Consider the following 26,333-nt stretch of genomic DNA (forward strand, 5'->3'; position numbering starts at 1 on the left):
GATTCAAATTAAATTTAGGACTTTTCTATGTCAGTGACAGTTTTGCCTAAAAGAGCTCCTTCAGGCATCTAACATCCGTTCCTTCTCAAGTACAAATGAAATGTTAACCTAGGGCTTGTGACAATAACACGTGTCTATGGTAGCACAGTTAGGACTCAGAATACTTTAACTGAGCTGGAATATGGGCTAATGAGTAAGATAGTAGTTTCCCTTCCTTCAGAGACTGACTTTGCTCCACTAGTCTGTCCTTAAATCTTGCAGTTCTAAGCTATGATGTGATTGGCATCTCTCTTGAGGAAAATGCAGGTTTCCCGCCTTGTGTCTTCTCCAAATCTTGTGGCGTTTGGAGACAGTCTTCTTGTAAGACTTATTATAAGTCTTTCTGGATGTTGATAGCACCTAACACTCACAATTGAGGCCCACCCACTCCCTCAGGCACCTTTCTGAAATGTAGGGCAGACTCAGGAAGTGTTACTGAGCAGAACATTTTGGCTTCCAGTTCTTCAGCCTTCCCCTTTCCCTTCTCCTTCCTGGCATCCTTTCCTTCCATTGCTTGAGCAGTTCCTCTTTTAATCTCACTTACATATTTTTTTGCTCCATGCAAAAATCCCTTTGTAAAAGATACAAAGTTCAGTTTTAGCCCCTGAAGAATTTATAGCCACATAAAAACATTCTTTGAGATTTTCAATTGTCATTAATAAACACATAGCTTATGAAGATAACACATTGCCCTATAACACTTAGGTCAGGATATAGTTTCTGCCTGCAAAAAAGTTTACATTTCTTTAGGTAAGACAAGAAAGCACAAGAGGAAAAAGATTCAAAAGAATATCTTTTAAAAGATAGGAAACCATAGAGTTAGCCTCACAAAATCCATTTTTCTGCTTGGGATGAGATTATGAATTTCCTCAGTTACTATTTCTCCCTGAAGTGTTGAAATAAGTGACTTTTGATGTCTGGGCTTGAGAAAAGCTTGTTCTCCAAAGTCACTTGGCAAGTAGAAATCCCAGGAATGGGGTACTTCAAGTATGTATTTGTGAAGCTTGAACTATTGTTGAGAGAGAAAGGGGTAGGAGATGAAGGAAGTGGGAAAGTGATGGTAGTAGGACCACAGCAATGAGTAGGAGTGACCGCACTATAGGAGGGTAAGTTGGCCTGCTTTACATCTCCTGTTTGAGCACTCCTGGCTTCACATGGGAATCCACATCCCCCACACTAAATCTGGAGTTCTTTTATGCAAGTCCAAACTGACTTCCTCTAAACCTAAACCTAGATTAAATTCATTGAATTCAATAAGCACACATTTTTGGTGTCAAAGTAAATTAATTTTTTTTTATCCTCACCCGAGGACATTTTTTCATTGCTTTTAGAGAGAGAAAAGGAGAGAGAGAAACATCAAAGTGAGAGAGAAACATTGATTAGTTGCCTTCCATAAGCTCCTGGTCTGGGGATTGAACCCACAACCTAAGTATATGCCCTGACTGGAAATTGAACCCTCAACCTTTTGGTTACTGGATGATGCTACAACCAACTGAGCCACACCAGCCAGGGCTCAAAGTGTATTTCTACACAAGAAGAATGATAACATTTGGGGGAAGTTTATAAACTTTTGTGATATTGGTAATACGTAGAAAAAAAAATCTGTGTTAACTTCAAAAAGCATCTTTGTTGCCACACAACTGCAGTCATTTAGAAACCTGGCATTGTTGTTTTGACTTTAAAGATTTTTAAAAATATGCATTAATTAAAACATAAATATGTTTACAAGCTTCTGAACACCTCACACAGTAAAAACCAAGAAAGAAAATCCATTAAAACAGCTGATCATAGAAAGACTGCCCAAAGTTGTTAGGACAGGAGCCAACCTAAAAAGAATTGAGCCACATGAAATTGCCAGTATCAACTGATTTTGACCAACAAACATGATAACATGACCATATGCTTTGCCCCATGCCTCTAAAGTCAGCATACTAGAATATGATTGAATCTGTGAAGGGAAGGGAATTCTAGACATAAAATATCAAAACCAAGTATCAACAATGTGGTTGGTAGTTGTGGACAGAAAATCTATCGAACATGACCTTAATATTCTGCTAACACTTACTGAGTACCTATGATGAGTGAGTGCTGCAGAAACAAAGATGAGTAAGATAACATAATATGTAATATATTTAGATAGATTATAAAATATATAATAATATGTTGTTGTTATATTTATAACTCTGTAAAAGCCATTAGAATGGTACAACCAAAAGCAACAGAATTCAAAAATGAAAAAAAGCCCATCAAGTTGAGAATGAATAAAGTTTGGGAAGGTTTTAAAGGAGGTTGGATTTTAGCAGCGGAGGTGGGAGAAGGACACTGCAACCAGAAGAAACAATGTGACCAGAAGCTCAAAGGTAGGACAGTACAAGGTCCACTTTGGCGATTAGGAGAACAGTGGGGAGGGAAAGCAAGAGGGAAATTTTGCCTTATCAGGGAAGGCCTTAAAGGGCAGATAAGGACATTGTAGTTAATTTTGAAGAAAATACTATAAGTAAATGGGAAGTTTTTAAAGAGTGGACTTTGGTGTATTAGGAAAATATTAATACCAATTTTTTAAGTAATCTAAAATAAACAGCCAACATTGGTTGATCATTTACAGTGTTCGAAGCAATTTACATGCTAGGCTCAGTTCTGTTATGAGCTACTTTAAACTCACAGCTCCCCTTTGAAGAGGATGTTAAACATTTTACAGAAGCAGCTGAGGCTCACAGGGGTTAATTCACTTTGCCCAGGGTGACACAGCTGGCTAGTGCCAGGGCCAGGATTTTAACCTATGGATGTCTGTTTCCAAAGCCTCCATTCCAAACCACAAAATAATAAATGCCAGAATAAAGTTGGAAACAATAGAAATGGAAAAAAATAAACTGAAATGATTCAAAAGTTGTGTGTTATAGATGTTATAAAATTTGATGTGAGAGAAAAAGAAGAAGGGGAATCAAACCTCTAGAACTTTGGAAAAAGGTGTGATTTAGAGAGCAAACTGGTGAGCCTGAGAAACTGGTAAGTGTTGGGGTCCAGGACAGGGCCTAAGTCTGAAGGGGAAACTTAGGGCCGTTTACATAGAGTTGGAGGTTAAAACTCCACAGTGGGTTGGTCTCTGAGGTCTCTACGAGCCAAGAAGCAAAGAAAATATGATTCAGGACTGAATTATGGGGAAAGAAGGAATAGCCATTAAAGAAGACACATCAGCAGAGATGAGAGGTAAAAGTTTTCAAGTAGACAGTTACCGACTGTACTTTGTGTTATCAGAGTGGTCACCGTGGAGATGCCTTGGTGACTTAAGGGCTAGAATAAATATGCATGATCTTTATAGATGTTGTATATTTCCTTGTAGGGGAGAGTGTCTAGAGTAATGAAATCTGAATTTTTTAAAATGATCTGAATCTTTGAGACTTTTGTTAGCAAATTTCTTCTCTTAAAAAATTGGAGCCCTAGCTGGTATGGCTCAGTGGCTTGAGTGCCAGCCTGTGAGCCAAAGGGTTCATGGTTCGATTCCCAGTCAGGGCTTGTGCCTGGGTTGCAGGCCCGGTCTCTAGTTGGGGGTGTGTGAGAGACAACCACACATTGATGTTTCTCTCCCTCTTTTTCTCCTTCCCTTCTCCTCTCTAAAAATAAATAAATAAATAAAAATAAATAAATTGGAATTTTAATACAAATTTCTACCCTGAAATCTATATAATTTTATTAACCAATTTCACTTCAATAAATTCAATTTTTTAAAAAGTGCAAGAGAAATGTTTAGTCAAGTCCTATAGCTACATTTAAAAAAATATTGACGTTTCTGTTTCTAATTATAGAACAAATATGAGTTGATAGTACAAAATTGGGGAAATATTGAAGAGTATAGGGGAAAAACCTCTTACTTTTCACCAGAAATGAATATTGTTAATATTTTTAGTATATTCTTCCAGCCCTTTTTAAACTATTTTTTATTGATTGTGTCATTACAGGTGTGCCAGTTTTTCCTCTTTGCCCCCTTCCACCAGGCACCCACAACTCCCTCAGGCCATCCCCACACTATCGTTCCTGTCCATGGGTCATGCATGTAAGTTCTTTGGCTACTCCATTCCCTATACTGTACTTTATATCCCCATGGCTATTCTGTAACTACTTATTTGTACTTCTTAATACCCTCACCTCTTCACCCATTCCCCAACAACCCCCTCCGATCTGGCAACCATCAAAACGCTCTCCGTATCCACGATTCTGTCTCTGTTCTTGTTTGCTTAGTTTGTTTTTTAGATTCAGTTGTTGATTAATATGTATTTATTGCCATTTTATTGTTCATAGTTTTGATAATCTTTTTCTTAAATAAATTCCTTTAACATTTCATGAAATAATGGTTTGGTGATGATGAATTCCTTTAGTTTCTTCTTGTCAGGGAGGCTCTTCATCTGCCCTTTGATTATAAATGATATCTTTGCTGGGTAGAGCAATCTTTGCTCTAGGTCCCTGCTTTTCATGACTTTGAATATTTCTTGTTGAACCCTTCTAACCTGCAAAGTTTCTTTCGAGAAATCAGCTGACAGTCTTATGGGAACTCCCCTGTAGGTAACTAACTACTTTTGCTGCATTTAAGATTTTCTCTTTAGAAGAGAGGAGATCCACACGGTTTGCAGGAAGGAGAAGAACTCCATGTGGCTTTGAGAGGAGAAGAGAACTCCATGCAGTTTGGGAAGGAAAGAGAAAACCATGCGTGATCCAGTACAACACGGCACATGTTTTCCTAGACTGTTATATGGAGACTGATGACATTGTACCCCAGATCCTGAAGGAAACAGCTGACAGATAAGGGATGGGGAACTTCTGGGCATGTTTTTGGCTCCTAGCCTTTTGGGAAGCAAAGGAAGTGCTGGGTCCCGTGGGAGAACAAAGCTCTGAGCTGAAGTGCTCACTGCCCTCCCCAGGTTGGAATACTGTAAATAAAGACCTGTTTTTCTCAACAATAGTTGTTGGGTTTTACACCAAGGAGCCCTGTGAAAGAACCCCCTTTCACTCTGTAACAATTTCACTTAAAGTTGCAGTTTCCAAAATCTATCAACAACAACAACAATGTTAAGTGAGCACTTACTGTATTGTATTTGGCTATTTCACACTACAATGGTAAAACTGAGTAGATTTTAAGCTTTGTGGGACAAGATCACATGTCCCACAAAGCTTACAATATTTATTATTTGTCCTTCGCAAAGGCTAAGATTCCATGTTTTGTTTTGTTTTCTTTTATTGCCAGATGATCAATCCAGAAACATTTCTTGCTCACATCCCTAATAATCCGTCTTATAAAAAGCAAGCTATATATTTTCATTTCTGAACACTCCACATTCCTTTATCTCAACATAATAGTTTATTTTATTGTATTTTTGGCCCAAAATATTCTTCACCCTCTTCTATGCTTATGCTTTGAAGTCTATTCATACATCTATTTATACTTTGAGCTCCTGGTAAATAGAGACGACAGTCTAATTTACCTTGCCAGGTCTTGGGAGGACTTTGCCCATGCATCACAAAATAAACTTCTATTTAAGTCATTAATAATTTAATAATAACAATGAATAATAATTTAGTTTATTAATTAAAATAAATATTATGTTTGTTTCCTTAAAGTTGTGTCAATAAACTAATCCATTTAACAGATATGAATAAAATGTCATATGTCAGGCATAATAAGTGCTGGGGATCTGATAAAACATGAGGTTTCTTGGGAAAATGTAGGCCTTAACTTTTAATAAGCATCAATAATATTTTGGATTCTCAATTTTTACTTATAAGAAAGTGTTTCTATAGCATGACTCCTTGTTCAGTTATATAATTTAATCTCCAAACCTAAATTATCTAGAGAACTTATTTATGATGACTCATCCAAATAAATTCAAAGACTAAATTATTATATTTTTAAAAAAAGATTCTCTCTTTATCTTTACCTTTTGGTGTTTTAATTATAATGCGTCTTGGAGTGGGCCTCTTTGCATCCATCTTGTTTGGGAGTTCCTGTGCTTCCTGAACTCGCATGTCTATTTCCTTCACCAAATTAGGGACGTTTTCTTTCACCATTTTTTCAAATAGATTTCCAATTTCTTTCTCTTTCTCTTCTTCTTCTGGCACCCCTATAATGCAAAAGTTGAGCCTCTTGAAGTTGTCCCAGAGGCTACTTATACTATTCTGATTTTTTTTAATTGTTTTTTTCTTCTTGTTGTTCTTATTGGTTGTTTTTTGGTTCCTTATGTTCCAAATCATTGATTTGATTCTCAGCTTTATCTGCTCTACTGTTGTTTCCCTGTAGTTTGTTCTTTATTTCAATTAGTGTATCCTTTGTTTCTGACTGGATCTTTTTTATGCTTTTGAGGTCCTCACTAAGTTCTTTAAGCATCCTTATAATCAGTGTTTTGTACTCTGCATCTGATAGATTGCTTATGTCCATTTTGTTTAGTTCTTTTTCTGGAGTTTTGATCTATTCTTTCTTTTAGGCCATACTTCTTTGTCTCCTTGTTTTGGCAGCCTACTTGTGTTTGTTCCTATGTATCAGGTAGAGCTGTATGACTCCCTGTCTTGGTAGCGTGGCCTAAAATGGTAGGTGTCCTATAGGATCAAGTGGCACAGCCTGCCCTATCACCCAAGCTGTGTATTCAAGGTATGCCCTTCATGTGGACTAACTACACCCTCCTCTTGTAGTTGAGCCTTGGTTGCTATTGGCAGATCAATGGAATGGATTTATCATAGCCAGTCAGCTGCAAGGACTAGCTGTGATCACTGACCACCAACTTTCACCCTCCGTGAGGATCAGCTGTGCAGAGGAAGAGTGTTGGTGCTCTTACATGGTCTGTAGTTGTCCACTGGGTGTGCAGGCTATGGGATTTCCCAGGTGGTGCAGGCCAGGGTCAGCCCCCACCTGTGTTCTGCCCAGGGCCACCCTGCATGAGCTATAAAGCAACAATGTGAGATGGCTGCTCCTTGTGCTGGGGTTAGAGATTCCCAGGCAAAGCCAAGGTGTGAATCTAGGCTGGCTGCTGCTAGTGCTGGGTCTTGGGTCACTTAGTGAGAGGTATGGGGACTGGGGCTTACTGAGGCTGACTGTTGCTTGTTTGAGAGGATTTAGGAAGTGGTGAAGCATGAGTCAAGACTAGCCATTCATATGGAAAAATCATGGTTAACAGTTGAAGTGGGACCATGAGTTGGATGGGATGGAGTCTCAGGGGATCACCATGGACGGGTGATGGAGTCTCAGATATGGCACCGGCCTGCTGACTCTGTGACTCTGTGGGGAAAGGGGTCAGAATGGGACAATGACCTCTGACCATCTTTCTGTCCAACAGAAAACTGTGTCCCAGCTCTTGCCTTAATGCCAGACACTTCAGTTCCTCTCCATATGCAACTGGTGCCTTTCAAGCTGCTACCCCAGTGCTGGAGCTCAGAGAGAGTGAATCAGAGTAAGTCCATGTTTGGGTTCTTTAAGGGGAACTGCTTGGGACTTTAGCAGTTTCTCCACCTACTCAATCCTCACTGGTTTTTGCAGCCAGAAGTTATAAGGACTTATCTTCCTGGCACTGGAACCCTGGTCTGGGGGGTCTGGAATGGGACTGGGACTACTCGTTCCCAAGATATCCCTCCCAAATTATCATCCTCCACATGTGGATGTGGGCACCAGCTCATTCCTCATCTTTGCCCCTCCTACCAGTCTGGATGGATGTGGTTTCTTTAATTTCATAGTTGTCTTACTTCCATCCAACTTGATTTCTGATGGTTCTGAATGATGGTTGTTCTATATTTTAGCTGTAATTCTGATATGGTTGTGGGAGGAGGAGAGCCATATTTATTCACCATCTTGACTGGAAGTTTTCAGTCCTTTTTGAATTCACACACACACTTTTTTTCAAACCAAGGAATCCTTCTGAAATCATTTTTGTCATGACAAGATATTATGAATATTCTTACATGGCATTAAATTTATTATTCATAACAATGTGATAGTGGCATAATAGTAATCCATCATAAAGATAGACCAAAATTTATTTAACCAAGCCCCTTTCATTGGACATCTAGATTGTTTCCACATTATAGATAATGCTGCTATTAATATTCAAATCTTTATGCTTTTTCTTATTTCTGATGATTATTTTCTAAAATTTTCTAGAAGCAGAAATCACTGGTCGAATGCCATGAATATTCTAAGGCAGTTCGTTTCTGAGTATATGCCTAAGTATCAATGACTGGTAGTACTTATGTTAACATACAATAAATTGTTCTGTCTTCTTCCTACTCCTTTATTTCTGTCTTTGGAAGTCAAAAGGAAACCTTAGAACAAAGATCAACAGCAACCTTTCAGAAAAGGCCTACAAGTTTTGTTGTTGTTTTATGAACAACAGGTATAGGTTGGCAATCCCCTTATATTTAGCCAGACAAGCCATTGTTCTTTGAAACAATGCTCAATGTTATTGTAAACAAAAAGACCTGGAACCTTGGGAGATGAATCTGTCTTCCCAACAGGTCCATCTCCCCACTGACAAATCTGACATAGGGAGCCTTACCAGGTGAGGGAGGTACTTACTAAGCCTGCTAGGATTTCTCTCCTAGGCCTTAGGATTTGCAGTCACCTTCTTTGCCTTTTCTGGGACAGTCTCGCAGTCTTGGCACCAGTCTTGTTGGGTGTGCTGGGGAGCTCTGGCTGTAGGTCCTAGGAGCTGGACACTTCTCCTGACCTGCTCCTCTCTTCAGTCCTGCCCAATCAGCTGCAGCAGTGGGACCTGTCAGTTAGGGTGGATGTCACTGTTCATGGGAAATGGGGCTTATTTAGCATAGTTCCAATGCCATATTTTGCTAACAGCAGGGCCCCTGATGGGTTTGGAAGTAAATTTATGATTTTAAGGGAAAAAAATCAGATTCCATCATAATAATGATAGGTATTGTTTCATGAAACTTTTTTCAAATTTTATATCTGCAGCATGTATATGTCCTATTCTAAAACATTGAAAGCAAGGCAGTAAACTTGTCTCAGGACTCCCATAAGAATATGAGGTATGCTTAGGTGGGAAATGTGATCCATGTTCATTTTATTAGTAAGACTAATAACTGGAAGGTCATGTGGCTTAGTGGAGAAAACTTCAGCTTCGGAGTCAGAACTGGGTCAATATCGTTGCTTTCTCACTAGCTGTGTGACCTTGGTCAACTGATGCCACTGAGCCTCCTTAACATTATTTGTAAAAGAAAGATAAGTATCCTAGCCAGTAGGATCACTGTGAGAATTAAATGAAATAACCTATGCATAGTGCTCAGTATGTAAGAGATGCATGATAAATAAAACTTATTTTCTAACCTTTTGTCTGGACCATACAACATCCTGTGCAGCATAGCCAAATTCTCTCTTCCTCATCAAGAATACATCACCAAAATGGTCTGTTTCTCACTTGAGGGACCCTTCTAGTTCAGTTTCCCATTCTGTGTTATGTGTGATAATAAATGTTTTCTATGAAAGGAAGCTCCAAGGACGAAAAATTCAGAATCACAGGTCATAGTAACGAAATACCAAGGACCCAACTTCAGGAGCCAGGCAGGTGACATAAGTAAGTCAGGTAGAATGATTAGGAAACGGTGGGGACTGTAGCAAACTATAGAACACATACCCACTTTGGTAGCCCCTTGTCACTCCACCAGATTGTCACCCTGCCAAAATGTGAATTCAATCTTATTAAATCTCTGATTTTTCCAACTTTTAAAAACATGATGTTGGCCACATGAAACATCTGTGTGTCAGGTAAAGCCAAGGGGCCTGATAGTTAGCACTGTCTGACCTAAGCCTTCATGGTTCTGCAGCCAAACCAGGCTCTCAAGAAAAACCTCACAAGGTACCCTTGAAAAGTACTCTTCTTATACTTTTAAAAAATTTTGTATTTACTTATTTATTTTCAGAGAGAGGAGAAGGGAAAGAGAGAGAGAGGGAAAGATCAACATGTGAGAGAAACATCAATCAGTTGTCTCTCGTACGCGTTCCGACTAGGGACCAAACCCAAAACCTAGGCATGAGCCCTGACCAGGAATTGAATCAGTCAGTAGCCTTTTGCTTTGTGGGATGATGCCCAACCAACTGAGTCACACTGATCAGGGCTCTTTTAATACATTTTAAGCACAGAATATGTAATTCTAATAGTTGATTAGATCTCCACCTAATGAAGAGAAAGGCCATCATTTTCACATGGTATTAAACACTATGGGCCACAAGAGAGTATTGGGTACAACTGACAAGTAGGTTGTGTTCTATTGTCCCTTTCTGTTTGTTTGGTTAGTCAAAACTACTCGTAAAACATTTATAAGATAGCTTTATTGAGATAGAATTCACACATATACAATTCAGTACAACCATTATTATAACCTTAGGACATTTTCATCTTCCTAAAAGAAGCCCCATGCCCATTAGCAGTCACTCCCCCTTCCCCTTCCCCTCAACTCCTGGCTACTGCTAATCTATTTTCTACTTTATAAAGGTTCCTATTCTGGACATTTTATATAAATGGAGCCATACAGTATGTGGTCTTTTGTGGCTGGATTCCTTCACTTAGTATAATGTTTTCAAGGTTCACCCATGTCATAGCATGAATCAGTGCTTTACTCCTCTCTATTGTTGAGTAACATTCAATCATACAGATAGACCACATTTTATTTATCCACTAATTCACTCATGGACATTTGGGTTCTTTCCACTTTTTGACTATTACAAATAAAGCTGCTATGAACATTCATGTACAAGTTTTTGTGTGGACACGTTTTTGTTTCTGTTGGATACATACCTAGATGTGAAGTTGCTGAGTAACTGATATTGAACTTTATGTTTAACCTTTGGAGGAACTGTCAGACTGTTTTCCAAAGTGGCTCTACGATTTTACATCCCATCAGCAGTATCTGCTGGTTACAATTTCTCCATATCCTCACCCACACTTGCCATTATCTGTCTTTTTTATTATAGCCAACCTCATAGGTGTGTTAAGATACTTATTTTTAAGGTTTACGGCACCTTTAATAGGGCAGCTGAATTTGGTATGTTATGTAGTTCTTGAGATCAAGACCTAAACTAGGGACCTTTTCTGAATATCGATCATTTTATAAAATGTTTTACTAAGAAGTTTTCTCCTTTTTGTGTGTATAATTCTTTGACGAACCAGAGAACAGGCATCTAATATACAAAAAAGAAACAAAAAAGAAAAGGTATGATATTAATTTCTTATTCATCAGTGAAATATTCCAATTCTAGAGAAATTATTGGTATAAAATAGCTTCTGTACCATTTTCTCTGCCTCCGCCATCAATGCTGCCCACAGCTGAAGCCCCTGATTTCCTTACCTGCAAGCCACATTTGGACAGAAAACTCAGGCTCAGTCAGAAGTGCTTAGCAGCTCATGATAAGATTCCCCTTCTCCACACACTGACAAATAGAACACTGCCTCTCTGCTCTCTACCTCTGGTGCCTGTCCATTTAGTTCTGTAATGACTTTGCAAGTTAGATAAGGTATCAGAGCCATCAGAGTTGGGGAAACTGAGCACAGTTCGGAGGGGTGGAGGAGTGGAACTGTGTCCTATTTTGTAGTTCAGAGTTCACAGACCTGTGCCCTTTTCTTTTTTTATTTTCCTGAGTTCCTCTCCTTTATTTTCAGCATCTTAAAAAATGGTTTTAAGTATGGTTGCCCTTGTCACACATTTTGGTTTACTGTTTCTATCTTTTTCAGAAACTGACCCTCTCTGAGAAGGAGAAAAAAGAGAATTCACATAGATGGACTTTAGGATTCATTGCAATGGGAGGAATCAATATCCTTTAGCCAAAGACTTAACAGCCCCCTGTCAGTATTTTGTATTTTTTTACGTTAGAGTTAAATTTCAAAGGCCTGTTGGAAACAACCTTTGGACAGACATTCTGGTAGTTTCTGTGATTAAATTCTTATTTGGCTTGTTATAGTTCACTGTATCCAACAAGGAATAACCTTGGCCTGGTTGGGAACTGATAAATACTAAAAATTTCAGTGTTTATCAATATTTGAGATTCCCTGAGCCTCCCAATTCTGTCTTCCCCCTTTTAAATTATAAGAATGAGGTGCAATTGGCATCTATCTTCAATCTTAGTATCCTAACATTTACTTATTATTATTCTATTCTCCTACCTTCTGATTTAGAAACCCAAATGCTCATCTCCAAAGATGTAAGAGGAAGATTAAAACTATAATTTTCAGTAAGTACTCTTTCAGCTACTAATTCATTTGTTCAACAGACTTTATTTAGTACCTGCTATAGGCCAGGCACCCTGCTAGGTGCTTGGGAAACAAAGATAAGGTAGGGTCCCTGCCTATAAGGATTGCAGTGCAGTGGAACAAGCAGACACATAACTGGATGATTACAATTGTGAGCACAGTAATTAATATACAGAGTATTATAGGATCACAGAAGGGAGGTAGTTCGCCTACCCCAGAGGGGATAAAGGCAGGCTTTAGGAAGGACATAAACTATACTAATGAAGATCTGTAATTCATTTAGCTAACCTGGCATAGGAGAGAGTGTTAGGTTTTTTGAATTAGACAACTCCGTAATTTGGGATAAAACACCCAATAACTCTGAAGTAAAATATATGACAGATTTGAGGCTAATGATTCATTTTGAAGAAAGAAAGGGTCTAATACCATAAATAAGTGAACATCAAAGTTGCAGGACTAGAGCTAGAAGTTGCTGGGTTTATTTAAAAGTTTCTTTCCTTTGTTTGTCCCTCCCTGACTATATCATGAAAAAACAAATATGAGAAATGTTGTGCCTATATTCTTTTCTCTGACATGGCCCTTGTTATACTTGGGAATACATAAAGGCACCATCACTAGCTTAGATGAAAATTAGTGCTCTTTGAGACCAGAATTTTAAAAAGAAAAAGCTTAATTAGTTTTGCAGCCCTTATAAGACTATGAGGAAAAATTAAATGTTAACTGCATTTGAGGTTTTCTAAGTCATGGATTTGAAGGGATCTGCATAACAATTTTAAATCTTTGGGGGGAAAAATGTAATCTTTACAACGACACTAAGATCCCTTTATTGTTGGGAGAATTTAAGCACAAAGATGTTTGAAAAATGTGCCTAAGATCATACAGCTGGTAAGTAGCAGAGCTGGGATTTGAACTGAGGTCCATTTAAATCCAGTATTTATTACTCCCCATACCATCCTGCTGAAATAGAAATCTGTGTGGGTCCATTGCTCTCATGTTATCCTTTGACCATAAACTTGCCCTGGCAGGAAGGAGTAAGCTATTGTAGATAATTGGTGAAGTGTGTGCTTGGGCCACCGTAAATCCAACACTGCTTCTAAAAAATACTGATAGTGTGCTATCTGCAAATAATAGTCAAATTTTGATGTCATCAGTGTCAGTCAGTGTCATAAATATTTTGTAATATAGACATTAAGATGGTAAACAGAATTGGAATAAGTATCTAGATTTAAATAAAGCATGATTAGTAAAGTGAACTAGATAAGAGTAAATATGTTTGAAAATAACAATATGAAAGTTAACATCAGATGTTTACTTTTTACACTGAGTGTGCCTTATATTATTTTATATACTCTTTAGTATTGCATACTTTTTCATGTCTGTGTTGTATATGTTCATTAAGACTATAATCTCTGATTCTAATTACGTATTTAAAAAAGGAATAAATATCAAAATCATAGGTCAGGAAAGGTTAGTTAAGCTGATTCTCAAACACCTTAAGAAATTAGAGCAAATGCATTAGGTTATGGATGCTTAGAGTGGATAAAAGAAATAAAAAGATCGTAATAAAGTGATTAACTTCATTCTGTTACAGAGATTTTTAAACCCGTGTGCAGCCAGAATTTTTAAAACATCCAGTACCTGACTATTGGTCAGGGGCACTGACCTCTTTTCTCTTAGTCAAATTTTTAAAATGATAACAGCCAACACTACAATAGCTGTCTGGCGTGAATGAATCAAAATTATACCAAATTTTTTTGTCAGATCGGCAAAAAATATATTTTTTGGTGTGTCACAGAATTTTAGTAATTAGATTATGTGTGCCGTGAGATGAAAAAGGTTGACAATCGCTGATCTATTACATAGGGGGAATTGACTGGTGGATTTAAAAGTGTATAATCAGCATTAGAGGGTGAAAAGGGGGAAGTCTGTTATAACTGAATAGGGTGTGGTCTGCTCAGGCTAAGGAGGACTAAATAATGGTTTCATAAAGCACTGATATATGTGTATGGCCTTCAGAACTGGCCAATATAGGTACCACATTTTCTTTACAGACATAATAAATGCGTCTATAACTACCAGCCAGCTTGTTAAGTTAGAGAAAGCACAGCCTGTGGATTTGGGCATACGAGCTCTGTGCCTCCATCTAGTCCTCCAGGTAACCATATCTCTACAGCTCCTGTAATCCTAGAGCAAGTACATGGATGCACTAAGTGGTGTGATGGGAGGGAGAGATAGCATCACAAGGATTCGTTTGATTATAACAGTAATCCACACCAAGTTAAATAAAATAGCCAAACAGTTAAAAACGTGGTCTCTAATGAATTTGCTAATTCTAGCAAGCCCTCGCAAACATTTCCTGCCGGAGTGCCCCATATCAAAACGAAATAGCTGTGCTTTAATTACATGGAATAATTATTCGATTTCCAGGAAGTTAAGGCAGTGCTTTGTATTTAAATAAAAAGTTCTAGACACGCTGTGAAACTCGATCAAACCAACAAAAAGGGTGAAACCGAATGCCTGTGCAGCGAGTCAAGATTTCAGCGGCTCAACAAGCCTGACGTTACGGCTTACGAGCCCAGAAAAAGGGGCATTTTAAAACCCGCCGACCGGATCATGTCTTTCTTATAGGAAAAGCCCTGCCTTTTCAGAGATTTAGTGTAATGCAGCCACGTGGTGTTGAGGGGCCCCAATCTTACTGCCTTCGCCCCTCTGCACTGGCAGGATCCCCACTTTTCAGGGGACGCGGCCTCAGACTGTCGCCCTCACTTTTGAAGGTCTGCTAAAATTCTGGGGTCTCTTATCGCAACCGCTTTGCAATGAGTCGGGGGGGGGGAGGCCTGTGGGTGTCTGTTTTGCCTGAGGAGTTGGAGACTCTTGTGGAGAAGTCAGGCCAGCGCCGCTCCGGCGGCCGCTCTGACGTGGGGCCGGCTGGGGTTAGACACATGCACACACACCGTAGAGCTCGCTTTCCCGTAGCAGCTGCTGCCTCTGCCTCTGCCTCTCCCGCCTCAGCCTCCTTGCCCGGCTTCCACACATATTCAGATTTGCGCGCTGTTTCAATCCTTGATGACGTGTCCCCGGAGACAGCCAATAGCCAACGGGCTCTGGTCAGGACAATGGGAAGAAGCGGACCAATGAGTGGGCCCCGTGAGTTGGCGGTAGCCAATAGGAGGCGCGCTGGCTGGAGAGTAATGTTACAGAGCGGAGAGAGTGAGGAGGCTGCGTCTGGCTCCCGCTCTCACAGCCATTGCAGTACATTGAGCTCCATAGAGACAGCGCCGGGGCAAGTGCGAGCCGGACGGGCACTGGGCGATTCTGTGCTCGCTGAGGGTGAGTCCAGGGCAGCGCCGCGGCGGGGAGGGCGCCTCAGGCAGCGCCCGGCACGCGCGGCGGCGGAATCCGGCGGCCGGGAGCGGCGGGTCGGGATCCACACAAAGGCGGATGAGGGGGGACGGGGGGGAACTGCGCACGGAGCGAGCCTGGGGCGCCGAGCCCTGCCCCGCGCCGGACACTGGCCCCGGTTACTGAGCGCCGCAGCTCCGCGCCCGCGTCGCCCACCCGCTGGCGTCCGCGCTGACTGGCGCAAAAAAAAATTTTTTTTTTAATTAAAAACATTTTTACGCGTTTTCAGCCCCCTGGCCGAGCATTTGGGCGGTCGCCGTGCGCGGGGGACGGCGGGGCCGCGGCGGGAGGGCGGCCGGCGGCACCTCCACGGGCTGCATCGGCCGCCGCAGAGCCGGGCGCGGTGGGCCCGGCGGCCTGCGCCCGGGCGGCGGCGCGGCGGCGGGGGGAGCGGCGCCCTGCGCCCGCTGGAACATGGCTGACTCGCCCGGCGCTGCCGGCGGGGAGAAAACAAGGCGGCGGGCGGGCGGGGGAGCGGGACGCGCAGTTCCGAGGCAACTTTTTTTCCTTGCTCCGCTCCTTGCCCCGCGTTCCCCGTGCGGGGGTGGCGGGCGCGCGGGCCGCGGAGGGAGACGGGCGCGGCGGCGGCGGCGGCGGCGGCGGCGGGCGGGGGAGGGGAGGGTCCGGCCGCGCGCCCCCCGCCCCTCCCCCCGGCCGCAATGGCCGAGCGTGCGCCAGAGCGCGCCGCGCACCCCGCCCGCCCGCGCTTGCACTCACACACTCACACACATACACACACAAAGGGAAGGAGCCATGTTCGCGCTCGCCCTCGCGGCGGCGCAGGCGGCGAAGACGCGCAGCGGCCATTCCGTGCGCGCCGGGCCGGCGGCCGCGGGCGGAGCCAGCCCCCATTTCGAGCGGGGCTTCTCCCTCGGCGAGCCCGACAAAATGGGGGCGGCAGGCGCACGTGGCGGCCCCAGGCCCGCGCCGCTTCTCCCTGCTCAGTCCGCCACCCCCAGACTGCTGAGGCCAAGTGGCGGGAAGGTGCGTGGAACCCCGACGCTGGGAGCCTGCCCTGAGCTGTGCCCCAACTTTCACGGATAAAAAATACTCCGATGGGGGAGGGGGCGGTCAACCCGAGCTACAAGCAGGAGTGGCTTTTGTCCCTTATCCTTGTTTACCCGGAGAAACTTCAGACCGGACGTGTTTAGTCAGAACTGAAACACATCTCGGGGCCAAACCGATAGGAAACAAGCTGCCTCGAGGTGCCGTTGGCAGCTGCACAGATAACGCTGCCACCCCAGCCTGGGTCCGAGCGTGGCAACTTTCTAGCTCGCCCTTCTTCCAGCAAAATTTATGCCAAGCGAATATTTTTCAAGTCACTAAACATTAGTGGCTTAGGCCCGTTACTGGGAAGGGCATACTTTCTTGGACTTTATTTATACCTTAAGGTAGTTCAAATCCATAAGTCTGCAACATTAGTTTTCTGACATGTGATTTTGTTTATTTAAAATGGTTTTGAACATTTTAAGAGAAAATTAAAGGGACGCTTACATATGCCATACAGACTACGTGAGTATACCATTGTGTCTACTCTTTTTTGCGATAACACGGAAGGACCGTTTTCTGCTTGGCATTGCCTCTTCTGGGAATTGGCTATTACTACTTTTTTTTTTTGGTTTGGTGTTATGGGAGACTGATGTTACTCCTGTGCTAAATAACCAATACTTTAGTTTTTATACACTCTTCAAGAAGTTAAAGTGCTCTTAAATGTCAGTTTCATTGCTAACATCAAACATTATATTTTTTAGAAAAGTAATCAAACATGGGCAAAGGAGATCCTAAGAAGCCGAGAGGCAAAATGTCATCATATGCTTTCTTTGTGCAAACTTGCCGGGAGGAGCACAAGAAGAAGCACCCAGATGCTTCAGTCAACTTCTCAGAGTTTTCTAAGAAGTGTTCAGAGAGGTGGAAGGTAAGAGGTCTTAAAACATACCAAGAAAAAGTCCAACTCCAATTAGGATATTTAAAGCCTATGTGCCATTTGCATAATATGAGTGCCAATGTTAGAACACACTGAGCAGTAGCAGAGGACAATTTGTTAAAAATTTGTTACTGACTTAAGTTTACAAATCTTTTATAGACCATGTCTGCTAAAGAGAAAGGAAAATTTGAAGACATGGCAAAGGCGGACAAGGCCCGTTACGAAAGAGAAATGAAAACTTATATTCCTCCTAAAGGGGAAACAAAAAAGAAGTTCAAGGATCCCAATGCACCCAAGAGGCCTCCGTAAGTATCTTGCCATTTTTCCTTTGAGAAGTGTTTTACAGTAGAATCAGAAATTCAGCAAGTCACATTGTGGGTTTGGAGTGTATAATCAATGTTTTTTAGCTAATAGTGGGTCGCATTGGTGTGTTTAAGTATTGTAAGTAAAATTCCTGTGGGTTGGGAATTAAGCCAGAGCATTTGAATTCGACATTGGCTTCCTTGACCCATTATATTTCTAAATGTAATTTTGAGTCTTTTCTCGAGAAATATTTATCTGAAATACTTATAGAGATCTCCAAAAAGACATTCCGCAGATTACTCTAGCATTAATCAATAGTGTCTGTTCAACTAGTAGTGTCATGAGTTATAAAATTATAAATCAGTTTTCGTTATGAATGATAATTAGCATATTGTGATATTTACACCCTATCCCTTGCATGGTAGAAATTAGAAGCAGTTTTTATGTAGCAATACAACACACGGTTGATAGTAAACTTAAAATTCTAAAATGAAATTCCTCTTTGTAGTTCGGCCTTTTTCTTGTTTTGTTCTGAGTATCGCCCAAAAATCAAAGGAGAGCATCCTGGCCTATCCATTGGTGATGTTGCAAAGAAGCTGGGAGAGATGTGGAATAACACTGCTGCAGATGACAAGCAGCCTTATGAAAAGAAGGCTGCTAAGCTGAAGGAGAAATATGAAAAGGTAAGTGTGGATTTGCTTGGTGTGATGATGAAAAGATATGCCAGGTGTTAGCTTATAATTATACTTAATACCTCATCTTAATTTTTTCTTAGGGATTTCTAAAAATTTGAGGTGTGATGCAGTTTTAAATATTAAGTCTTGTGTTCTTTTCCATCTTTCAACTTATGTAGAACATTGAATTACATTGGTAATATTTTTTTGCTTTATGTAATATGACTTGGGCAAAGGCCATACATTTAAGTTGGGTTTGTTACTCCTCGATATCTCCAAATCTATAAAAATATTGGTAGTTACTTTCACTCAGATGATTAGTTATTTTAAATGGTTGGACACAATATAAAAATAGGCTGGAGAAAATAATATAGATTGTGTTCTTCGTAAACATACCCTGAAACATTTATGTTCTCTCCCTTAGATAACCCCCAAAAGCTCAACTTTTAAGTTAAAAAGTTAATGTCCATATAATAAATTGATAGGAAGAAAATTCTATAATCCCTTTACTTTGAATTCAGATCTTAAAGTTAAATTTTGGCTAATTTAGATATTCTTTTTTTAAGACAAAATTCCTTCTTTGAATTAGGGTCTGATGATATAAACCTGTAGAATGCTTGTTTGCGTTCAGAAGGTGGCAGTGTCTACCCTTTAATCAAAGTCTACATTCTAGTTACAATAAATGAAAGTTAGGATGTGGTACATAATTTCATTTCAGTGAGGCATAACAAGGCAAATGTTAGACCATGCCATTTAATGAGCTATGGATTATTAATTATAATCATCTCAGTATTTTTATATGCGTTTTTAAAGTCCTGGTTAATTGTGGAATTGGAGGGAGCCTTCAGATATGTTGTTATTTTCACATAACTGGGATCTTGGTAGCTGTTGGCATGTTACTCTTCATTTCTCCCTTTATCTGTATTATCTTTCCTACCAATTTCTCCTGCCCTTATTTTGGAAGGATATTGCTGCATACCGAGCTAAAGGAAAGCCTGATGCTGCAAAAAAGGGAGTTGTCAAGGCTGAAAAAAGCAAGAAAAAGAAGGAAGAGGAGGAAGATGAAGAGGATGAGGAGGATGAGGAAGAGGAGGAAGATGAAGAAGATGAAGATGAAGAAGAAGATGATGATGATGAATAAGTTGGTTCTAGCGCAGTTTTTTTTTTCTTGTCTATAAAGCATTTAACCCCCCTGTACACAACTCACTCCTTTTAAAGAAAAAAATTGAAATGTAAGGCTGTGTAAGATTTGTTTTTAAACTGTACAGTGTCTTTTTTTGTATAGTTAACACACTACCGAATGTGTCTTTAGATAGCCCTGTCCTGGTGGTATTTTCAATAGCCACTAACCTTGCCTGGTACAGTAAGGGGGTTGTAAATTGGCATGGAAGTTTAAAGCAGGTTCTTGTTGGTGCACAGCACAAATTAGTTATATATGGGGATGGTAGTTTTTTCATCTTCAGTTGTCTGATGCAGCTTATATGAAATAATTGTTGTTCTGTTAACTGAATACCACTCTGTAATTGCAAAAAAAGTTGCAGCTGTTTTGTTGACATTCTGAATGCTTCTAAGTAAATACAATTTTTTTTTTATTAGTTTTGTTGTCCTTTTCATAGGTCTGAAATTTTTCTTCTTGAGGGGAAGCTAGTCTTGCTTTTGCAGATTTTGGATCATGGTTTATTACAGTGTTTATCTTTTCATATACTTAGTGGATAAAAAGCTTTTGTCTACACACCGTGCATACTCATGATGAGGGTAACAAGAGTTGAATTGAGACAGTTTTCATCCATAACTGAAGCTCTAAAATTGTGATCAGTTGATAATCAAATTTCACATAGCCCAGTTACATTTAGCAAGTGAAAAGTAACCATTTGACTCACAGCATGGGATTAGAATCAAACATTTTTAAAGTCTGTCCTTGAAGGACTAATAGAAAAGTATGTTCTAATCTTTACATGAGGATTCTACATTTTTAAAACTACCATTACCATGTAATGGCAGTTAGTTTGCAGTTCCCACATTAAAGAAGACCTGAGAATGTATCCCCAAAAGCATGAGCTTAAAATACCAGACTGTCATATGAAGTTTTCTGTTGACATTAGTCCTGGCAAAGCCTCTGGAAAAAAAAGTGCTGGCTGTAAATGTCTTCTATTTAAATATGGATTGCTTAGGAAATGAGGCTCCATTAAAGGTATTTTTAATTAATTGGGCCAACTTAAAATTGTATGCCACAATTAAAATAACGTGTATTTTCCGAATTATGATTTGCCCCTTTATAAATCAAATAGATAATGAGGGAGGAGGACACTTAAACTTAGTGTCACGGTATGACTTGTCCAATTTATTTGAACTTAATTTTTTATAAAACAACTCATTAAGGTCATGTTTATCTGCTTAGCCATTTAGAAAACAATTTGGCGATTACTGTAATTTTTGACATTACCATTCTCTTACAAGTGCCAGTGTTTTAAAATAGCGTTCTTGTAATTTTACACGCTTTTGTGATGGAGTGCTGTTTTGTTATATAATTTTGACTTGGATCTTTCCATTTGCATTTGTTCATGTAATTTCAGGAGGAATATGAACATCTGAGTCCTGGATGATACTAATAAACTAATAATTGCAGAGGTTTTAAATATTAGTTAAATGGCTTTCACTTAAGATTTTAAGATTCTGTTATGTACATATTTTAATCTTTTTTTTGATAATAGCAACACCATTTAAGTAAGGGCTGGCTTTTAAAATACTCTGCTTATAAATAGGTTAATGGGCTGATAAACAGGTTTTTATCAGACATTCCAAGTGCTCTTAGCACATGCTAAATATATAAATGAGGAAAAACTAATTTTACTTTCAAAGTGTTGGGTTAAACAAGATAGTTTTTTAAAGCAAGGCATATGTTAAATAAAAAGCCAAGATAGTGGTTACAAATAGAAAAAAACAGTTTTCTAAGCCAAATGAGGACCTCAACAGAAAGGCTGAAATTGTGTCCAAATTTATCAGATTTTTAGTCAAAAGGAACAAGTCAGTATCATCTGACTTATATGGAAGTTTTTCTATGGCTATAGAACCACATTGTCAGTGTCAGTTGCAAGCAAGTCTGATAGATAGCATTAAAAGTGAATTCTTCCTCAAGGAAACTAGAGCAGGTTAGTTGTGAAAACTAACATTTTTTTTTTTAAGATGTTGAGAATCTGAACAAGTGTTTTGGGGCTAACTGGCTTCAGATCTTAATAGGAAATAATGGACAAAAGCGCTCTTTAATTTGAAAACCATTCTGTTCAGTGTTTCAGCAGTAAGCCCTGGAAGGCAGTGGGCAATTTAGTGTAAGACTGCAAATGACTTTTAAGTTACCATGTAGGAACTTAACGTTTAGAAGTAGTTTCAGCACTATGGTGTATAAAGTATTATTAAGGAAAGATTAAACAGTTGGTATAAATTTTAGTACTAAATTATTTGCATTCTTAAAAATATACTGATTGAAACTTAACTAATACAATCTTATTTCCTAATTTTCCTGTACAAAGGTTGAGAACTTTCTGGGCATTGTAATCAAGATGTTGATTCTTGCAATAGTTAATTTTTTTAGAGTGAAATCTGGAAAATCTTGAGTTCTATGCATCATTAGGGTAAGAATTAAATGATATAAGTGTGTGATAAGAGGAGCCATTCGACAAATATTTCCCTCTGCCTAGGGGATTGGAAGTATTGCTCAGACATTAGGGTAGTATCTAGCTATATTGAAAACCACTCAAGCGACAGATTTTTGAATGAAAATCATGGCCAACTCCTTTGGCATCACATAATTTATGATGAAAGCTGAAGTCTAGGTCGGCTTGGTACAACACCTGAAAGGTCCTGAAGTAGCTTTTTTTTTCAGTATCAGCCAGGCACTTCCTGCATATCATAGTATCACTGCAGATTTGCATTAATCCAAATAAATTTTATATCCTGGAATTAACTGTTGCTTGAGTATGAACCACTGGTTAATAATTAGGCTGTTTTATTTAAAAGGAATTATGGTAAGTTATTTAAAATGTTTTTATGTTAGCGCTTTGCCCTTTTTAAATGAAAAAATTTTTAAACTACATAAAAGCCAGAAAACACTTTCAGTATCTGCAACATAAGATGCAAGCTGGGTTTTGTTTTTTTGTTTGTTTGGTTTTTTAGTCCCCTTCTAAGCAAAGATATGAACAGCAGTGCTAACACTTGCCATAACTTCGGAAATTCCCTGGGTCTGAGCCAAGTGGCTCCCTGGAGTAATAAGGCAAAGTATAGCTCTAGGACTGCTGTGATTTAATGATGCACCATGGCACAAAATACCATACAACATTGAATGACACAAGCATAACTTAAGTCACACTCCAGAATATACAACACCCATTTTCCAGTGGGTTTCTGAAATGTATCTGCCAGGAGGAATGTGATTTCTTATACCTTTAGGCATGTCCATTGTTTAGAACCTATATAGTTGAATTTATTGGTCACCCGCTAAAAGGGGAAGTAGTAATACAGATCTGGAATAATGAGGGATTATGATAGGCCTGTAGGTGACCACATGAAGAATGGTAGGTGAAGATTGGGTATGTGGAAGCTGGTAACAAATTAATGAATGGGTGTTGCAGTGATCCTTGTAAATTGTCAGATACTTTCATTTTCACATATAAGTGACATTCCATAGTATGATGCCCCATAATCAATCATCCTTTACTGATGGTTATTCACATTTTCTATTTTTTGCTGCTTCTAACAATACTGCGTGAACTTCTGTGTACCTTTCTCTTAGGCACATGTAGGTCTTTAGATACCTCGATAGAATTGCTGAGTTAAAAGATTTGTGCATTAACAACTTGGCAGATTGACAAATTGCTCCCCAGAAGGGTATACTTGCTGTGAAACATTCTGGCGATGATCTTTTATGATAAAGATTTTTACCGGCTATTATTTGGTTCCATGAAATAACCATTTTTAAAAGATTTGAAGTTAAAATAGTGAAATATAGTCATTTGTTCAGAGCCACCCAAACACAAGAAGACAGAATCAGAACTGAAAGATGCTTGTGTTGGCTATTGGTTATTTAAACTACTGAACAAATTAAGTTACTGCAATAACTAGTTATGTAATTTATGTGAAAATGAAGAACTTCCCATTTTGACACCCATCCTAAATGGAAGCATCAGGTAGTTTTACCTGGGGAGGGCTCTTCCTAGCAGAGACCGTCAATCTGCAAAGAACAGTTTTGGAAAAGCAGCGAGTTTTGGCTACAAATTGTAGTCAAGGCCTATGTGGGCTGGATTCTGGGCATAGGAGATGATTGGTTACTTGGGAAAGTAAATGGATACTGAAGACCTGCCTTAAATGGGATAAAGAGGATGCCTGCTTCACCTCCTGGGGTTGGTACTTTAGGGTACAGGACTCATGCCAATGCGTTTATAAATCCAGCTGTATTCAGGCTTAAAGTGGAATTAAATTTCGTTCCTTAGAGTTACATAGAATCTCTAGTTAACAGGCTTCACCATAGTTTTATTCATTGGGTTTTAATTAGAGATCATCTCATAAAATGTTCTGAACGTAACCAAGTAGAATATAAGTATCTGTTAGGTGAGAGAGAGTACTCCTAAAGAAAAACAGGAAGCTTAGTCACCACATCCTCAGGTATCAGTGTGATGCCAAGAAAGTGTGAAGACAGAGTTTGGAGGCTACTCAGCAAGTAACGGCATCCCCCTCCCCAGCTGGAATTCCAGGGAAACTCAGGTCTTTCTGTGCATCTGGAATTGGTCTGCTTGGGACTTGGGTATAGTGACTGGGTGAGGCACACTCAGGCTGTGAAGCAGGGAGGCTGACCCAGTGCCTCTTTCACAAGAGGAACAAGAGTTTCCCGTGCTTTGGGGGCCAGTTCAGGCTCATGGCACATTAGAGGCAAAGGGCTCTGCCAATCTAGCCCGTGGTTTTTACAGAGTAGAGGGCAGAGGCCTACAGAGACTCAAGAGGTTTGCTCAAAGACCAAAGGCAGCATCAAAACAATCGAGCAGTGCTAGGCTCTTCAGAGCTGCAAAAAAAGTGTGAGTTCTTTCCTCTTCTTTACTTTTATTTTTTCATTTTTTGTATTTAATTTTTAAATTGAATTTATTGGGGTGACATTGGTTAATAAAACTACATAGGTTGCCAGGGGTAAAATTTGATAATACATCATCTGTTTATTGTGTGTTCGCCACCCCAAGCTTTCCTCTTCTTTTAAGGATGGTAACAAGGGACTAGAAGGCTTTCTCCCAGCCCCTCACTTTCATGCCTGGGTTCTCATACCATGACTACAGTTGTTAAAATGCAAGCAGGGCAACACATTGCCAACACCATGATTCCTCTCTGACTTTCCTCCTCTTATTTACTTACACTCAGGACACTTCCAGACAAAACAGAACAAAATTACTGCTAATCATACAGAACATTATAAGCTACCTGATTGTAAAGAACTGAAAAGCAGTAGAAGAACTCTGCTGCTTACCAGTCTTTATAATAGCAGGGTGAAATCTCCAGAAGTAGAAGAAAGAATTGTGATACACTACACACTGCAATAATGTTTTAAAAACTGTTTACCCTTACTTATTCTGAATGAAATTTGCACTTATAGAAAGAAAAATAAAAAAATTAAAATCATAGACTGACAATAGTATGGAGATGACCAGAAGGAAAGGGAGATGGAAGAAGGTAGATGAAGGTAAAGGAGAGTTAAATGATGATGGAAGGAGACTTGACTTGGGGTGGTGAAAATACAGTATAATACACAGATGATGTATGATAAAGTAGTACACCTTTAACCTATGTAATTTTATTAACCAGTGTTACCAATGTTGTTATAAAAAATAATAAAATAAAAATCTGCAATTCTAGTCAGAAAGCCTTAAAAATACTGTGTAGCTTTCAGTTTTATAAAAATATAAATATATATTTAATATAAATATATAACATTTTAAAAGCAGGGGAAAGATTCAATTAAAATTAACCATTTTAAAGTGAAAATTCAGTGGCATTCAGTACACTTACAATGTTGTGGAGCCACCACCTCTAACTAGTTTCAAACATTTTCATCACCCCCAAATGCAATCCCATACCCATTAATTCCCCCACCCCCTTAGCCCTTAGCCCTTAGCCCTTAGCCCTTAGCAACAATCAATCTGCATCAATTCTATGAATTTACCTGTTCTGAATATTCCACATAAATGAAACCATGCAATATGTGGTCTTTTGTGACTGGCTTCTTTAACTTAGCATCATGTTTTCAAGGTTCATCCAAATAAAAGAGCTTTTATATTCAAGTAATTGCAGGACTTCAAAAGAAAATATGTAAATTAATTGGAATGGGTGGAAAAACTGAAAATTTTGCAAAAGCATTACAGCTTTCTTGATTTTCATTTTATTGTATCCCTGTTCTTAATAATTATATAATTTTCAAAATCTATTAGTCATTTGTATCAGAATGTTTTCTTAAAGTTAGATGAATTGTATTTTTACATATAATTAAGACTTAAGACATAGATCAACAGTTCTGGGGAGTACACGTTTTATTTAATGGTAGTCAACAAGTCAACATAAAACTGGATTAATTATAAAAACATCTTCTAGTCAATCCCATAGGAATCTATTTCATCCATTGAGGAGCTTGGATTTTATACTATATAGATCAACATGAAAAGCAGTGTACATTTCATGTTTCCTTTAAGAACCTAAATTTTGGAGGTTAACATTGCAAAATTTTGTCATTAA

General features: G+C 39.4%; 2 protein-coding genes across 2 annotated transcripts in view; both read left to right on the forward strand.

Moving 5' to 3' along the window:
* The window catches only part of LOC150012389 (uncharacterized), a 143,093-nt gene extending 131,245 nt beyond the window's left edge, over positions 1–11,848 (forward strand). Inside the window, exons 3-4 of the mRNA XM_090275167.1 lie at positions 3,996–4,090; positions 11,754–11,848. Of these exons, the coding sequence (XP_090131293.1) occupies positions 3,996–4,090; positions 11,754–11,843 (185 nt within the window). The 3' untranslated portion in view covers positions 11,844–11,848. The remainder of the gene's footprint in view (positions 1–3,995; positions 4,091–11,753) is intronic.
* A 3,606-nt stretch (positions 11,849–15,454) lies between these two features.
* HMGB1 (high mobility group box 1) lies at positions 15,455–21,208 on the forward strand. Its single transcript, XM_090273737.1, has 5 exons — positions 15,455–15,599; positions 17,423–17,586; positions 17,755–17,900; positions 18,407–18,581; positions 19,537–21,208. Exons 2-5 carry the CDS (start codon positions 17,437–17,439, stop codon positions 19,711–19,713), a joined length of 648 nt encoding a protein of 215 aa, XP_090129863.1. The 5' UTR covers positions 15,455–15,599; positions 17,423–17,436; the 3' UTR covers positions 19,714–21,208.
* The last annotated feature ends 5,125 nt before the right edge of the window (positions 21,209–26,333 follow it).

Source organism: Furipterus horrens, unplaced genomic scaffold (assembly GCF_987537825.1).
Source record: "Furipterus horrens unplaced genomic scaffold, mFurHor1.1.pri manual_scaffold_4, whole genome shotgun sequence".
Lineage (NCBI taxonomy): Eukaryota > Metazoa > Chordata > Mammalia > Chiroptera > Furipteridae > Furipterus > Furipterus horrens.

What these genes read in the sequence shown, in the direction of transcription:
- HMGB1 (XM_090273737.1), top strand. Translation starts at nt 17,437, where the DNA reads ATGGGCAAAGGAGATCCTAAGAAGCCGAGAGGCAAAATGTCATCATAT. An exon ending in AGTGTTCAGAGAGGTGGAAG is followed by an intron (nt 17,587 to 17,754) that starts GTAAGAGGTCTT and finishes AATCTTTTATAG; the next exon opens with ACCATGTCTGCTAAAGAGAA. An exon ending in TGAAGGAGAAATATGAAAAG is followed by an intron (nt 18,582 to 19,536) that starts GTAAGTGTGGAT and finishes TTATTTTGGAAG; the next exon opens with GATATTGCTGCATACCGAGC.